Genomic DNA, 16,740 nt, shown 5'->3' with positions numbered 1-16,740 from the left:
ACCATGTTAGCCAGGATGGTCTCGATCTCCTGACCTCGTGATCCGCCTGCCTCAGCCCCTCAAAGTGCTGGGATTACAGGTGTGAGCCACCGTGCCTGGCCAAAAACTTTTTTAAGACCTCCTGCTGGGTTTCAGAACACTGGCCTTCAGATGTGCTTCAAGGCCAGACTTGAATATTTTGGAACTAAATAAACAGTCACTGAAATCAGACAGTTGTAAATGACAGAACTGCTCAATTAACAGAATATTTCCTGTTTTTTTTTTTTTTTAAGATGAAATGTAATTTCAAAGTTGACTATTACAACCACTCCTAAATCTGAATCTTCAGGGTAAAATAATTTGGAAGTCATCTCATCTCCTCACTGAAGAAAAGACCACTTATAAACTAACCCATTAAGATGAGAGACTCTCCCATGCCTAAAGATTTTCAAAGAAGGAGGTATTCTGCCTCAGGCCTCAAATTTAATGTTAAATGATTCCCATTACCAGAATATTCTTCTCCAAATCTTTCAGGCTCCATTTTTAAGTTTATTCATCCTTCTAAGACATACCCATATATCAATTTCTGGGAGTAGAGAATAGTCTGACTACAGGACCAATACAAAAATACATTTATGGCCAGGCATGGTAGCTCATGACTGTAATCCCAGCACTTTGGGAGGCCAAGACGGGCAGATCATTTGAGGTCACGAGTTCAAAACCAGCCTGGCCAACATGGTGAAACACCATCTCTACTAAAAATAAAAAAATTGGCCGGGCACGGTGGCTCACGTCTGTAATCCCAGCACTTTGGGAGGCCAAGGCAGGTGGATCATGAGGTCAGGAGATTGAGACCATCGGGACCAACATGGTGAAAGCCTGTCTCTACTAAAAATACAAGAATTAGCTGGGCATGGTGGCACACGCCTATAGTCCCAGCTACTCCAGAGGCGGAGGCAGGAGAATCGCTTGAATCCAGGAGGCGGAGGTTGCAGTGAGCCAAGATTGTGCCACTGCACTCCAGCCTGGCGACAGAGCAAGACTCTGTCTCAAAAAAAAAAAAAAAAAAATTAGCCGGGTATGGTGGTGGACGCCTGTAACCCCAGCTACTTGGCTGGGAGGCTGAGGCAGGAGAATTGCTTGAGCCCAGGAGGTGGAGATTGCAGTGAGCAGAGATCGCGCCATTGTATTCCAGGAGCCTGGGGGACAAGAGCAAAACTCCATCTCAAAAAAAAAAAAAAAAAAAAAAAAAAAAAAAAAACGGCATTTAACTGGAATATCTCCAGCAGGGTACACAAGTAACTGAAAACACGTTACCTCTGGTCAGCTTGGGGATAGAAGGAGGGATCTTCACATCATATGTCCTATGGAACATTTAGTATTTTATACCATGTGAATATACTATTAAAAATACATCTAAATATACATTGAATGAGGAAGAAAGGTATGCTTCAGGAATATAGCCCTATATCAGCTCTTTGAAGTAAGGCATAACTGCCCAGGGTAGCCACTCACCAAGAGGCCCGGGAAGGTGCATGTGTACTTTGATCAGAAGACCCCAAGAGACGTTGGAATGTGCTTGGCCTTTTGGTGTGCAGTCTGAGCCTGTTGGGGAAACATCCTTTCCTTTGCAAAGAATCGGGCCTAGGGGTCAGCTAGTGGGGTTCATCCTACTTTGAGTCCTAGCGCCTTAGTAAGGTTCATCATTCTGCCTCCCAAGTGTCAGCTTCAAATGCCTTCCCATTTCAAAATTTTACAACTCTTCAAAACACATTGAAATATACTTCTAAATATGATGAAAAGAGCAATTTTTTCCCATGGCTACTGATAAACTTCTCAACAAACGAGCAGAGAGGAAAGGACTTGCTGGTCTGTGCTACCAGTGGCGGCTGGGCAACAGTGGTGCGAGCAGACCCAACAGCACTTGTGACCGGTGCCAATGACAAGCCAAACGCGACCTGAGTTAATGCAGGAAGGACAAATATTTAATCCATAATAAATGCTGCAGCAGGGAGAATGAGGGAGGAGGAGGGAGGCATGGGCTGTAGCCAGGGAAGGAGAAATAACTGAAAAGCAGGAAGGAGGCTGTCAATGTGATTAGGCTCTCTGGCTTTACTAACTGGAGCTTATCAAAATTAGGCCCCTACTCTCTCACAAAGCCTGGGAGATGGGCCCTATCAAACAGTTGATTCTCTCGGCAGCCTCTCTTCCAGGCAGGAACGTAAGAAAGCTGGAGCAGTCATCCTCAGGACACGGTCTTGAGTTGTTAGAAACTGTGCCAGTGTTCCAGCCAGACCAACATGGTGAAACCCCGTCTCTACTAAAAAATATAACAAAAAAATTAGCCGGGCGTGGTGTTGGGCACCTGTAGTCCCAGCTACTTGGAAGGCTGAGGCAGAAGAATGACGTGAATCCGGGAGGCGGAGCTTGTAGTGAGCCGAGATCGCACCACTGCACTCCAGCCTGGGCGACAGAGTGAGACTCTATCTCCAAAACAAAAAAAAACAAACAAACAAAAAAAAAGAAACTATGCCAGTGTTTGCTCCAGGGTGTGTGTGTGGGAAGGAAAAAGACGGTGTGGATGAAACCATTTATGCTGGGAGTATGCAGTTTTTAGAGGCCAAGGTTGAGGTCCAGCTGAGAAGAGGGCCCAGAGAGTCCTGACCAGAAGGAGTGAGCCTTTGTCCTGGTGGTGAACACATGTGAAACAGCACATCTCACCCCTCCTGACACATACAAGGACATATTCAATGTCAAGGGCAGGGGCTGTAGAGCAGCAATGCCATGTGGAACCCTAGGAAGATCAATTTTGTAGTTCACCACCTGGCTAAATGGTGGCATTTAGGCAAGGTCCCTGTGTCAAAACCAAGGCCATCATCATGCCGTGGTACTGATGAAGATATATGAAGAAAATCTAACATTGCATTAACAAGAAACTGACTTTAAGAAGGTATACGTAACAAGAGCCAGTGTATATGAATACATTCCTCTCATCTTTTATTTTTTATTTATTTATTTATTTTTGAGATGGAGTCTCGCTCTGCCGCCCAGGCTGGAGTGCAGTGGCCGGATCTCAGCTCACTGCAAGCTTCACCTCCCGGGTTTATGTCATTCTCCTGCCTCAGCCTCCTGAGTAGCTGGGACTGCAGGTGCCCGCCACCTCGTCTGGCTAGTTTTTTTGTATTTTTTAGTAGAGACTGAGTTTCACCGGGTTAGCCAGGATGGTCTCGATCTCCTGACCTCGTGATCCGCCCGTCTCGGCCTCCCAAAGTGCTGGGATTACAGGCATGAGCCATCGCGCCTGGCCTCATCTTTTATTCTTAACCTAACTTTTTTTAGATGGAGTTTCACTCTTGTCACCTGGGCTGGAGTGCAGTGGTGCAATCTTGGCTCACTGTAACCTCTGCCTTCAGGTTCAAGTGATTCTCCTACCTCGGCCTCCTGACTAGCTGGGATTATAGCCGTGCGCCATCATGCCCAGCTAATTTTGTATTTTAGTAGATACGGGGTTTCCCCATGTTGGCTGGGATGGTCTCGAACTCCTGACCTAAGGTGATCCACCGCCCTCAGCCTCCCAAAGTGCTCAGATTACAGGCATGAGTCACTGCACCTGGCTTACTCAATGTAAATCTCAAGAAACATTTTTATTTAGCATATTTTATAATTCATTAATAGTGCTCTATCTGGTGATTCATCACCTGAGTCCAGAGATAACAAAGGGTCACTTAATTTCTAGACATCTTAACTGTCGCGTCAGTCAACCAAAACACTGACAAAACGAAAAACTACAAACATAGTAGCTGCACCTGTTTCTTCTAAAGAAATATATTTTATTCCACAAAGTGCGACAGAATTTCTCAAATACATGCAAAAAGAAATAACTAAAAACGAACCAGTATCAATCGTTGGATAAAGATAGCCCTGAAGGGTGGGAGGCTGTCTCCCAACTTCTTTCCTGAGCAATTCATCCTCCTAGCTGTGATTCCTGTGCTCCTTGCTGATTTTGACAAGAACCATTCCTATATATGTTTAGTTCAGGGCTTAAAATAAAGATGGGTTTCCCTTGTGTAGTATTCACACTACTAAAAAGTCATGGGCAGATCTGATGGGAGGGAAGAAAAAGGATCACTCTTTGTGTTGGCTTAGACTAAATCTCATTGCAAAGTTGAGTCCCCAAGAGCTACCAGCAGCAGTTCCACTCTACCAGCCCTTTAACCTACTTATAACGCACTCACCAGTCACTGGCAAGGGTTTTCAGTGTAGGAGCTGACCAGTGGGGTTTTACTTTAGTGGGTTTGTGGGTTTTTTTTTTTTTTTTTTTTTTGAGACAGGGTCTCACTCCATCATCCAGGCTGGAGTGCAGTGACACAATCATGGCTCACTGTAGCCTCAGCCTCCTGGGCTTAAGCAATCCTCCCCCCTCAGCCTCCCCAGCAGCTAAGACTACATGTGTGTCCCCACACGCCGAAACTTTTTGTATTTTTTTAGAGACAGGGTTTTGCCATGTTGCTGGTCTTGCAATCCTGGGCTCCAGTGATCCTCCCACCTCGGTCTCCCAAAGTGCTGGAATTAGAAGTGTGAGCCACCACGCCAGGCCAGATTTATTTCTTTTTTAAGAAAGAAACACTCACTACAAGAGCTTGCGTGAGAGATTATCATGTTCTTTTCTTGTACTGAGCATCAGGATTCAAAACCAGCAGGCTCCTGGAAGGAGGTGAGAGCTGCTCTTTGAGGAAGTGAGAGCTGCTCCGGGTGGGTGGAGGGAGAGAGTTGCTCTGGGAGGAGGTGAGAACTGCTTAGGGAGGAAGAGAGAGCTGCTCTGTGAGGGAGTGAGAGCTGCTCTGTGCCCTGTGAGGGAGTGAGAGCTGCTCTGTGCCCTGTGCGGGAGTGAGAGCTGGTCTGTGCCCTGTGCGGGAGTGAGAGCTGCTCTGTGCCCTGTGCGGGAGTGAGAGCTGCTCTGTGCCCTGTGTGGGAGTGAGAGCTGCTCTGTGCCCTGTGAGGGAGTGAGAGCTGCCCTGTGTGGGAGTGAGAGCTGCCCTGTGTCGGAGTGAGAGCTGCTTTGTGTGGGAGTGAGAGCTGCCCTGTGTGGGAGTGAGAGCTGCTGTGCCCTGTGTCGGAGTGAGAGCTGCTGTGCCCTGTGTGGGAGTGAGAGCTGCTGTGCCCTGTGTGGAGTGAGAGCTGCCCTGTGTGGAAGTGAGAGCTGCTCTGGGCCCTGTGTGGGAGTGAGAGCTGCCCTGTGTGGGAGTGAAAGCTGCCCTGTGTGGGAGTGAGAGCTACTCTGTGCCCTGTGTGGGAGTGAGAGCCGCCCTGTGTGGGAGTGAGAGCTACTCTGTGAGGGAGTGAGAGCTGCTCTGTGTGGCAAGCTGCTCTGGGCCCTCTGTGGGAGTGAGAGCTGCTCTGGACCCTGTGTGGGAGTGAGAGCTGCTCTGGACCCTGTGTGGCAGTGAGAGCTGCTCTGGGCCCTGTGTGGGAGTGAGAACTGCTCTGGGAGGGGCAGTTGTTGAGGCTGAATTGTGCTTACAGCCAGCCTTAACGGGACAACAGAGGAAAATGTTTTCTTAGGGCAAATAGAAAACTCCTTGCAAATAATGAATTGTGACATTTTGCTTTTGTGAAGTTCGATTTTTTTTCTATCAAAGAATAGACCTCTTCTATGTGTTAGTTGATATTTATACATCAAATATCAGTAAATTACTTTTTTTTTTTTGAGACGGAGTCTTGCTCTGTCACCCAGGCTGGAACGCAGTGGCGCGATCTCGGCTCACTGCAACTTCCGCTTCCCGGGTTCAAGCGATTCTCTTGCCTCAGCCTCCCGAGTAGCTGGGACTACAGGCGCCTGCCACCACGCCCGGCTAATTTTTTGTAGTTTTAGTAGAGACAGGTTTTCACCATGTTAGCCAGGATGGTCTCAATCTCCTGATGTCGTGATTCCCCCGCCTCGGGCTCCCCAAGTGCTGGGATTACAGGTGTGAGCCACTGTGCCCGGCCTGTAAATTACTTTTCATTATAAAACTGTGGGCTGGGCGCAGTTTTGGGAGGCTGAGGCGGGCAGATCACCTGAAGTCAGGAGTTCAAGACCAGCTTGGCCAACATGGTGAAACCCTGTCTCCACTCAAAATACAAACATGAGCTGGGTATGGTGGTGCACGCCTGTAATCCCAGCTACTCAGGAGGCTGAGGAGGGAGAATCACTTGAACCCAGGAGACAGAGGTTGCAGTGAGCTGAGATCGTACCATTGCATTCCAGCCTGGGCGACAAGAGTGAAACTCTGTCTCAAACAAACAAACAAACAAACAGTGGTGGTTTTAGCTGAGAAAGCAAAGGGTTATACTACTGTTTTGAAGTTCCATCTTTTCCTTTCTGACTATGCAAGACAAAGGAAGCCCTCAGCAGGGACATGTGTCTCCCCAGTGCTGCAGATGTGCTCCTCCAGAGCCATGAGCAGAGCCAGACTCAAACTATGTGCTTCAATCCAACAAGAACCTCCCTCCAAGAAAGGAACAGATGACGTGTGATAATGGCACTGTGGTTATGGAAGGATGCCACGTTTTGAGGAGATTTACACTAAAGTATGTACTGGTGAAATGATATGCTATCTGGGATTCGCTTTAAATACAGCAAAGAAGAAAAAAAGAAAGGGATAAAAAAGCAAATGTAAAATATGTAGATTCCTTATTTTTCATATGCTACTGAAATTTTTCATAATCAAATTAAAAAATTATATACTTAAAAATCCCTACAGAATCACTTATTTTTTTATTTTTACAGATGGGGTTTCACTATGTTGCCCAGGCTGAAGTGCAGTAGCTATTCACAGGTGCAATCCCATTCCTGATCAGCACGGGAGTTTTAACCTGCTTTAATGGGAGTTTCTGACTTGAGCCGGCTCACCCCCCATTAGACAATCTGGTGGTCCCCTGCACCCAGGAAGTAAACTGTATTGTAGACACCTGAATGACATAGCAAACCACAGCCCAGAACTCCTCGGCTCAAGGGATCCTCCCACCTTAGTCTCCTGAGTAGCAGGAACTACAGGGACATGCCACTGTGCCTTGCCAGAATCATTTATTACTTGCATACTTTGGGGAGTTAGGGAATCTCCTTGAGTTCTAAATTGGTACTTCAGTCATGACTTTATCTTTTAAAAGTGAATGAATTTTCTTTTCAACTGACCAATGTTTTAACGTTTACCTGCATATGAGTATCTATAACAGTTCATTTTTCATCCCTTAATATCTCTGGAAAGATATCTGCATACTAATTATTTTTAAATATTATTTTTATTTTATTTGAGACAGGGTCTCGCTCTGTTCCCCAGGCTGGAGTGCAGTGAGCAATCACAGCTCACTGCAGCCTCGACCTTCCAGGCTCAAGCAATCCTCCCACCTCAGCCTCCTGAGTAGCTAGGACCACTGGACTGTGCCACTGCACCTGGCTAGTTTTTAATTTTCTGTAGAGATGGGGTCTTGCTACATTACCCTGGTTGGTCTTGAACGCTTGGCCTCAAGCAATTCTCCTGCTCTGGCCTCCCAAAGTGCTAAGATTACAGGCATGATTTTAGGCCTTAGGACCTAAAATTTATTTTTAAACCATTTGAACTAAATGAATTTAAAATTCTGTACTAAAATATTCTTTTTTTTTTTTGAGACGGAGTCTTGCTCTGCCACCCAGGCTGGAGTGCAGTGGCCGGATCTCAGCTCACTGCAAGCTCCGCCTCCCGGGTTTACGCCATTCTCCTGCCTCAGCCTCCCCAGTAGCTGGGACTACAGGCGCCCGCCTCGTCGCCCGGCTAGTTTTTTTTTTTTGTATTTTTAAGTAGAGACAGGGTTTCACCGTATTAGCCAGGATGGTCTCGATCTCCTGACCTCGTGATCTGCCCGTCTCGGCCTCCCAAAGTGCTGGGATTACAGGCTTGAGCCACCGCGCCCGGCCTAAAATATTCTTTTAAATAATCCTATTACACTAATTACTCAGGTCCTGATTCCACTCCACTCCAAATAGCAAATGAAGGTCATTATTTCTTGCAAAACATGTACATGAAAAAGCTTTCATCTCACAAATGTCCCAGAGGTGCACAGGCATTCCATGACTGTTACTGCTTCTGTCCCCAGATGACCTGACAGTGCCTAGCTGCCATGAAGACCCAGTGGCCTCAGGGACATGATCACACTAGCACACAACAGATCGCACAGGGTGCAAAACCTCCTTAGCAGATGAGAAGGGATTTGGGACCTACCTTTTGCATCCCAAAGCAAAAAGGATAAACCTTCCCTCTTTGTAGGTTTAAAAAACACAAAACTAAATACAACCAGCACTGAGGCTAGAGAAGAAAATGCCACCTACTAGTACTGCATGTGCCAAGACCTGAAAAGCTAAAAGCTTTATCATGGTGACTATTTAATACTTATCAGCCCGAACTCTTTCTACTTTATTTGAAATCATGCTTTAAGAGCATCTAAGAAACTAGCTGGGCGCCGTGGCGGGCGCCTGTAGTCCCAGCTACTCGGGAGGCTGAGGCAGGAGAATGGCGTAAACCCGGGAGGCGGAGCTTGCAGTGAGCTGAGATCCGGCCACTGCACTCCAGCCTGGGAGACAGAGCGAGACTCTGTCTCAAAAAAAAAAAAAAAAAAAAGTGTCTAAGAAAATACCAGATTTAAGACTCTCTCCTTTTAAAAAGTTTTAGTATTTATAAAGAAATATTACTTCTACTCCCAGAAAACTAAAACCTGGATATTGCTAGCAAAAACATGTACTAGGTGAAGAATTCTAATTTCAAAAACAACTACCTTCTAAGCAAGGGCAATTTCTATAGAATATTCTTTAAATAGGGAGATTCCTGTAGGTGGGTAGTTAAAATATAATCATGTTTTCAAAAATTCACTTTACCTACATTCTTTCATCCACTATATAAAGTGAGGTATATCTGTACCTGTATTTCAGGAGAACCATTAACTTCCCTTCAAGTGACACATTCTGGTCAAGTTATGTGAAACCTTAAATACTTTCAGTTAAGCTGGTTTGAGCACAATCATCTATAAACTTTAAGTAAAAATAAATAGTCCCAGAGAGAAACACAGGAAGTAGAATCAACAGGACCTGGTGACTAAATGAAGGTTGGAGGTACAGAAAAGAGAGTCCAGGCCAGGCATGGTGGCTCACACCTGTAGTCCCAACACTTTAGGAGGCTGAGGCGGGCGGATCACTTGAGGTCAGGAATTCGAGACCAGCCTAGCCAACATGGTGAAATCTCGTCTTTACTAAAAATACAAAAATGAGCCAGGCATGGTGGCACATGCCTGTGCAGTCCCAGCTACTTGGGAGGGTGAGGCACGATAATCACTTGAACCCGGGAGGCAGAGGTTGCAGTGAGCTGAGATCGTGCCACTGGGCAACAGAGCGAGACTCCATCTCAAAAAAAAAAAAAAAGAAAAAGAAAAAGAAAAGTCCCAGTTTAGGGCATAAATGATTCCCAGTTTAGGACACAAACGATGAGCAATTCCCAGTCTAGGGCATACAAGATGAGCAAGAGAGGAGTGCAGCTGAGGGGCCAGAGGGAGGAGAGAGGGGTGGAGAGGATGCTAAGTTCAGACCACAGTGGACTAGAGCAATGTCTACATCTACCCGGAGTTGCTCTGCAGGCATGGTGGTGGTGGTGACAGTGATGGTATCGCAGTGTGAAGGACAAGAGCGATGAGTGCGGGACAGGTGTGGGGAGCCGGCAGCGGACAGACGGGAGCTGATGCATCTGTGGCAGTAGAAGAAATCACCCAAAGGATAGGAAAAAGGGAAGAGGCCTGAGGTTGGAACCTCAGAAGGGGGAACGAGTTGGAAAGGCATGCCATGTAAGAGCCAGGGAAGAAGATGACAGGGATGGGAGGAGGAGGTGAGATCCAGCTGGGAGAGGCATTGCTAGAAAGGACGTGCCTGGATATGTTGACAGGGTCTAGAAGATGCCAACCAAGGTAGCCAAGCAGAGGACGGAAGCACCAGGCTGCCAAGGAGATCGCATCTGAGGCCAAGAGCCCAGAGAGAAGCATGCTCTGTGGCTCCTGGGGTAAGAAACAGGAACCAGTGACTGGGGAGGGAAGCTGCAAATGCCCGGAAGATACACAAAGGATACACATCTTTGCTTGACGCAGGACGGGAGCTACCCTGACTGTGGGGGGAAATGGGTGTCACTAACTTCCATAAGCTGTAACGCCCTGGAATTGTCTTAAGATGATTTTAAAAATGGTTCATGCACCCAAATTATTTATGTGCCTCACTGCAGGAGCTCTGTGGAGATGGGGTGTTAGAGATGACACAGGGACAAAGCCACAGTCTGGGAAGAGTTCTTGGCAGAACCCGTTGTCTCCCACAGCAGAGAAATGCCTGGGGGCTACTTCCTGGAGATCCCCCAGGAAGGGCAGGAACAAGGAGAGGGTTTTCTTCCCATGCCATTTTATGTATGTGGTAACTTTCATTCAGAAGTTACCACAAAATTCTTCCACATTCAAACTGGAGTCTCAAACTGAAGTATGGGGATCTTCTTTTGACCTATCCTCAGTGGCCTCAGTCACATCAGCTAGTCACCGCCCTAGGAGGACCACACTCAGCCTGGAAATGCTGGGTAGCATATTGGCAAGTCTACCTTTTTCATGGAAACACAGCTCAGGTTCTCACCGCATTCTCTAGTTGAAAGGCTTTGCAAGTGAATTGGCAGTTAGCTAAGATCCAAAACATGCTGGAAGAATATTTCAAAATGTCAACGTCTCAAATAACTTTCACATATCAAGGGGCAAGGTATTCTCCTAAACCCAAGGAGAACACAGAGGCAATGAAACATTCTCTGTGGCACACTCTGCTGTGATGCTCGGTGTTTCCAGAACTGCAAAAGCTTCACTGTTGCAGCATTACTCTGGATCAACTTAGGACCCAGATATTCTTCCCAGTCATACTTACATTTATTTGACATTTTCTCTTTGTGTCATTCTGGTTTGCTCCCAAGCCCTATAAAACCCGTTCTATTTATAAATATATCCCAAGTTTCTAAAGCTGAGTTTATATCACTATTTCTTCTGTAACTTTTCTGTTCTCCAAAATATTTTCTATCAGTCTATTACGAACTGAATTGCATGCTCCAAAACTCATATGCTGAATTTTGTTGAACAAATGTATTGAACCCCCAATGTGACTATTTTTGGAGATGGAGCCTGTAAAGAGGTAATTACAGTTAAATGGGGTAGTATGGGTGGGACCCTAATCCAATAGGACTGGTGCCCTTACAGGAAGAGGAAGAGACACTGGAAATGTGGGTGCACAGAGAAAAGTCCATGTGAGAACACAATAAGAAGGCAGGTGTCTGTAAGCCAAGAAGACAGAACTCAGGAGAAATCAGACCTGCCAACAGCTTGATCTTGGACTTCCAGCCTCCAGAACTGTGAGAAATACATTTCTGTTGTTGAAACTGCCCAGTCTGTGATATTGTGTCATGGCAGCCCAAGCAAACTAATATAGAGTCCTTACCCACTAAATAGATTCCAAGTAGGATTACATTCCCTTCTTGCAATTTAATGGAAGACAAATTTTAGCCTGAAGTAAAACACATCCTTTGAACAAATTAGCTGTTTAAGTGTAGATGACATTAACAACATACTGTGAAAAATAACTTCTTTTTGAGACAAAGTTTCCCTCTTGTTGCCCAGGCTGGAGTGCAGTGGCACCATCTCAGCTCACTGCAATGCCTCCCAGGTTCAAGTAATTCTCCGCCTCAGACTCCAGAGTAGCTGGGGCTACAGGCGCGTGCCACCACACCTGGCTAATTTTTTTGTATTTTTAGTAGAGACGGGGATTCACCGTGTTAGCCAGGATGATCTCGATCTCCTGACCTCATGATCCACACTCCTCGGCCTCCCAAAGTGTTGGGATTACAGGCGTGAGCCACTGTGCCTGGCAACTTTTGTTTTTACAAAGGTTCCATCAAACTCAGCAACCCTCAGACTGGGATGAGAGTTTTAGTGTGGTTCAGAGTAAAGAATATGTTACCTTTAAAGTATTCTTACCAAAACTGTTTACTCCTACTCTAATCTAGACTCAACTTCCAGTTTATAGGAAATACAAGGGCTGGAAGGAAATGATACTATGAGTAACCACAATCAGACAAATCTAGAGTGTGGGGACAGCCTATAAGGTAGCCACACTGACTTCATGAAAAAGTCAATTTAAAAAAAAGGAAACTGTTCTAGACTAAAAGACTAAAGAGACAGAACAACCAACTGCTGTACGTGAATTAAACTGGATCCTGGTTCCAAAAAACCAAAAAAGACTATGAAACACATTCCTGTAACAATTCAGGAAATACGAAGATAGCCTAGATACCAGATAATGTCATTGCTAATTTCTTAGGGGTGCCTGTGCAGGTGAAAGGCTTTATTCTCAGGAAGCACATATATAAAGTGCAAATATGGCAATTTGTCTCAGGGAGGTTTTTCTCAACTTTTCTGTACATTTGAACACATTCGTAACAGAAAGTTGGCAACACAGTGCACAATACAGACGCACACCACCACGCCCAGCTAATTTTTGTATTTTTAGTAGAGACGGGGTTTCGCCAATTTGGTCAGGCTGGTCTCGAACTCCTAACCTCAGGTGATCCACCCGCCTTGGCCTCCCAAAGTGCTGGAATTAGAGGAGTGAGCCACTGCGCCCAGCCATGTACGGTTTATATTTTTTAAAGTTGACAGGAAGTAGCCTAAAATTCCACTATAATCCAAAATAGCTCAAGATGTGAGGAAAAGGTTTACTTCTGGAAGCTGTTTTAACTCACATTAAAGGCAGAAAGTTCTCGGGGAAGCACGAAGAGACTGAGTCGGTTTCCTGCTGCTCTACCTTCATGTCCACTGTTCAGAGCCCTCTGAGCTGCAGAGGTGCTGCTTTCCACACCGAACTCCTGACATTATAGCCATTAGGCTGGCGCACAAACTGTGTTTGTACTATTTTTTCACTAATAAAATAAACCGAGCAACAGATATGAATGAGTGGCAGAGACGGGAAGAGGAGTATTCCTGCTCTATGTCCCAGTTCAAACAGGACTGACAAGAGTGCCTGACACACATCTTCTCTGTGGTAAATTCTTCCCAGGGTCCTTATTGCTTCAATGACCTGTAATCCCTTTTTTTTTTTTTTTTTTAATATTTGTTTTTTTAAAGAGATGGGGTCCCGCTATGTTGCCTAGGCTGGTCTCAAGAACTCCTGGGCTCAAGTGAGCCTCCCACCTCAGCCTCCTGACTAGCTGAGACAACAGGCACCCTGCTGCAACCCTTTTATTTAAAGGCAGTGGGGGCACTTTCCTAGAAGAAAATCCCACCTGTTAATAAAAGCAGTCATCAGGACAGAGGCTGGGGCCAAGGGCCCAGTTGCTTGCCACATCAGCTCTTTCCTCACACCAAGGTCTACAGAGTCAAGGCCAGGCACGTCAGCATGGTCTCCATGCTTCCCATGGCCATTGTCCTACCGACTCCTCCAGCCCCAGGAGTCCCCCTTCACATTCCAGAGCAGCAGGAAACCACTCCCTGTGGTACATGCACACTATGGTGTCAATACTCTGGAACTCTGCTCAGGCTGCCTGGAACAACATACCCCAGATTCAACTTGGGAGTCACAGCCAGCCCTTCCTGGGAAGTCCTCCTCCACACGTTGCCAAGCCATGGCAGCAGTATTCTGTGTAAGGAGAGGTCTGTCTCCTCAACAGGTCCAATTGTACCTCAAAGGCAAGAGCCACATCTCTCTCACTGCTGTATTCCCAGTGGACTCCCTGCCTGTCCTACATGTGCGCAGTGTGCTGGGGACACTGGCTGGTACAACTCATCAGAGGACCCTGAGATGAACCTCACAGATGGCTCATGAGTTCCACCACTCTAGGCGAGGAAAGAATGTGAAGCCAAGACTTCCACTCCTGGCTTTTTAAGGGCTTTCACATCTGTTCCTTCATTTGATCATTACAAAAGCCCTGCGGATTAGGCAGGAAATAATACATAGTCCTTGTCACACAGGAGAAACCGACACAGGAGAGATCAGGTGCCTTAGGCAAGGTCACTTGGGCAAGGTCACTTAATGCAACACACTTCTGAGACTCTGGGGGTAGTAAAAAAAAAATGCAGCTTTACAATAAACGAATCTAAGCATTTCATATAAATACACACAAATACTAGGGATAACTGGAAGTCTTTGGGGGAAAGCAAGGGAAGAAACATGGAGTTGAAAACACCTTTTCATAAATCTCATAATACCAATTTTGAGAAGAGAAAAAATATTTGCCTTTTTACTTGAAAAATGAAACATTAAATATATAGTGACTAGAGGAAAGCAATTCAGTTAAAAAAAAGTGGCTCAAATATGAAAGTTATGGTTCCATATTATACTGCTTGGTTTCTTTAACCAATAATAAACTTAAATCTCTGCTACAAAACATCCTGGCATTATATGTACTCTGCTGTACAAGGAAAACACAAGTTTTATATTTACAAAGGTTTTAACTAGTCAATCCTTATATTTTAAAAATGAATTTCATTTCATTTCATTTCATTTCATTTTTGAGATGGAGTCTTGCTCTGTCGTCTAGGCTGGAGTGCAGTGGCACAATCGCAGCTCACTTCAACCTCTACCTCCTGGTTCAAGCAATTCTCCTGTCTCAGCTTTTGAGTAGTTGGGACTACAGGTGCCCACCACCATGCCTGGCTAATTTTTGTAATTTTTTTTAGCAGAGAAGGGGTTCACCATATTGGTTAGCCTGGTCTCAAACTCCTGACCTTAGGTGATCCACTCGCCTTGGCCTCCCAAAGTGGTGGGATTACAGGCGTGAGCCACCATGCTCGGCCTCCAAAATGAATTATCAATATAGAATTGTATTGTTCGTACATGTTATTTTCTCATGAAAGTCAAACAGGCATATTAAATTTTGAAATTCAATTTTTAAAAAATGAACCAGGGGCTCATTAGCATAAAATAACTGCTTATAATCTTTTGATTCACTTCCCTCCAGCTCTTTTTAGCACATGCATGGGCTTCTTTGTTGTCTTACGATGTAGGAATATACCACACATCCCATGTCCTATCCTGATTGTTTTAGCTTCGTATCAACTTAGTTGATATCTAATATCAACTGCATATTTATGCAGATTTTATTAATAAAAGTGTATGCACATTTTATATAATTAAAATGTTAAATTAATGTTACCATATTGGTGGGAAATGTTGTTTCTCCAATTTATGATTCATTTAAAATTTTTGTTTTAATTTTTACTTGGACAGTTTTCCTTTTTTTTTTTTTTTGAGACAGTCTCTCTCAGTCGCCCAGGCTGGAGTACAGTGGCACAATCTCGGCTCACTGCAACATCTGTCTCCCGGGTTCACGCCATTCTCCTGCCTCAGCCTCCTGAGTAGCTGGGACTATAGGCGCCCACCACCACACCCAGCTAATTTGTTTGTATTTTTAGTAGAGACGGGGTTTCACCGTATTAGCCAGGATGGTCTCGATCTCCTGATCTCATGATCCGCCCACCTCGGCCTCCCAAAGTGCTGGGATTACAGGCGTGAGCCACCGCGCCCAGCCTCCATTGTGATTCTTAAAGAGGCTTTTGCACCAGCTCCCCTTCTCCTGCCCCTTTCTTCCCTCCGAGCTCACATGATTTTAACATCACACACCCACCACATTTCAGAGGTGTTACCTGTTGGTCATCAGGAGTCCATATGCCACACGTAATTTGACTTTCCAAGTTGATTTCGGATGACCAGTGTCTTTGTCCACTGACAGAACCAACCAGGACAAACCCATCTCGATAGGAAATAAGTGCTTGAGTTCCATCATGGCTCCACGTGAAATCACTCACCTTGGGGACACACACACAGAAAAGGGTCAATTTGTAATCTGAAGAGGAAAACACTTTTATCAAAGTCTACACATAGTCATTAACTTAGCTTTTTGGCTAAGATGGAGATGGCCTTAAAACATAACATACGTTATTTGAAAGCTTTAAAAAAAATTATTGAGGCCAGCCACAGTGCCTCATGCCTGTAAACCCAGAATGCTGGGAAGCCAAAGTGAGAAGATCATTTGAAGCCAGGAGTTCGAGCCCAGCCTAGACAACATAGCGAGATCCTACCTCTACAAAAAATTTAAGAATTAGTCGGGGTCGGCCGGGCGCGGTGGCTCAAGCCTGTAATCCCAGCACTTTGGGAGGCCGAGACGGGCGGATCACGAGGTCAGAAGATCGAGACCATCCTGGCTAACATGGTGAAACCCCGTCTCTACTAAAAAATACAAAAAACTAGCCGGGTGAGGTGGCGGGCGCCTGTAGTCCCAGCTACTCGGGAGGCTGAGGCAGGAGAATGGCGTAAACCCGGGAGGCGGAGCTTGCAGTGAGCTGAGATCCGGCCACTGCACTCCAGCCCGGGCGACAGAGCGAGACTCCGTCTCAAAAAAAAAAAAAAAAAAAAGAATTAGTCGGGGTCAGGTGCGGTGCTCATGCCTGTAATCCCAGCACTTTGGGAGGCTGAGGCAGGCAGATCACTTGAGGTCAGGAGTTCGAGACTAGCCTGGCCAACATGGTGAAACCCCGTCTCTACTAAAAATACAAAAATGAGGCAAGCGTGATGGTGCGTGCCTGTAGCCCCAGCTACTCAGGAGGCAGAGGTGAGAGAATCACTTGAACCTGGGAGGCAGAGGCTGCAGTGAGCCAAGAGCGCACCATTGCACTCCAGCCTGGTCAACAGAGTGAGACTCT

The 16,740-nt window shown here is 45.7% G+C and overlaps 1 protein-coding gene across 5 annotated transcripts in view; it reads right to left on the bottom strand.

Moving 5' to 3' along the window:
• The window catches only part of TULP4 (TUB like protein 4), a 287,789-nt gene that overhangs the window by 68,626 nt on the left and 202,423 nt on the right, over nucleotides 1-16,740 (bottom strand). For all 5 annotated transcript variants that reach the window (XM_030928937.1, XM_030928940.1, XM_030928938.1 and 2 more), the window contains one exon: nucleotides 15,685-15,846. In XM_030928937.1, the coding sequence (XP_030784797.1) occupies nucleotides 15,685-15,846 (162 nt within the window). The remainder of the gene's footprint in view (nucleotides 1-15,684; nucleotides 15,847-16,740) is intronic.

This window comes from Rhinopithecus roxellana, chromosome 4 (genome assembly GCF_007565055.1).
Source record: "Rhinopithecus roxellana isolate Shanxi Qingling chromosome 4, ASM756505v1, whole genome shotgun sequence".
Classification (NCBI taxonomy): domain Eukaryota; kingdom Metazoa; phylum Chordata; class Mammalia; order Primates; family Cercopithecidae; genus Rhinopithecus; species Rhinopithecus roxellana.
This window is presented reverse-complemented; position numbering and strand designations above follow the sequence as displayed.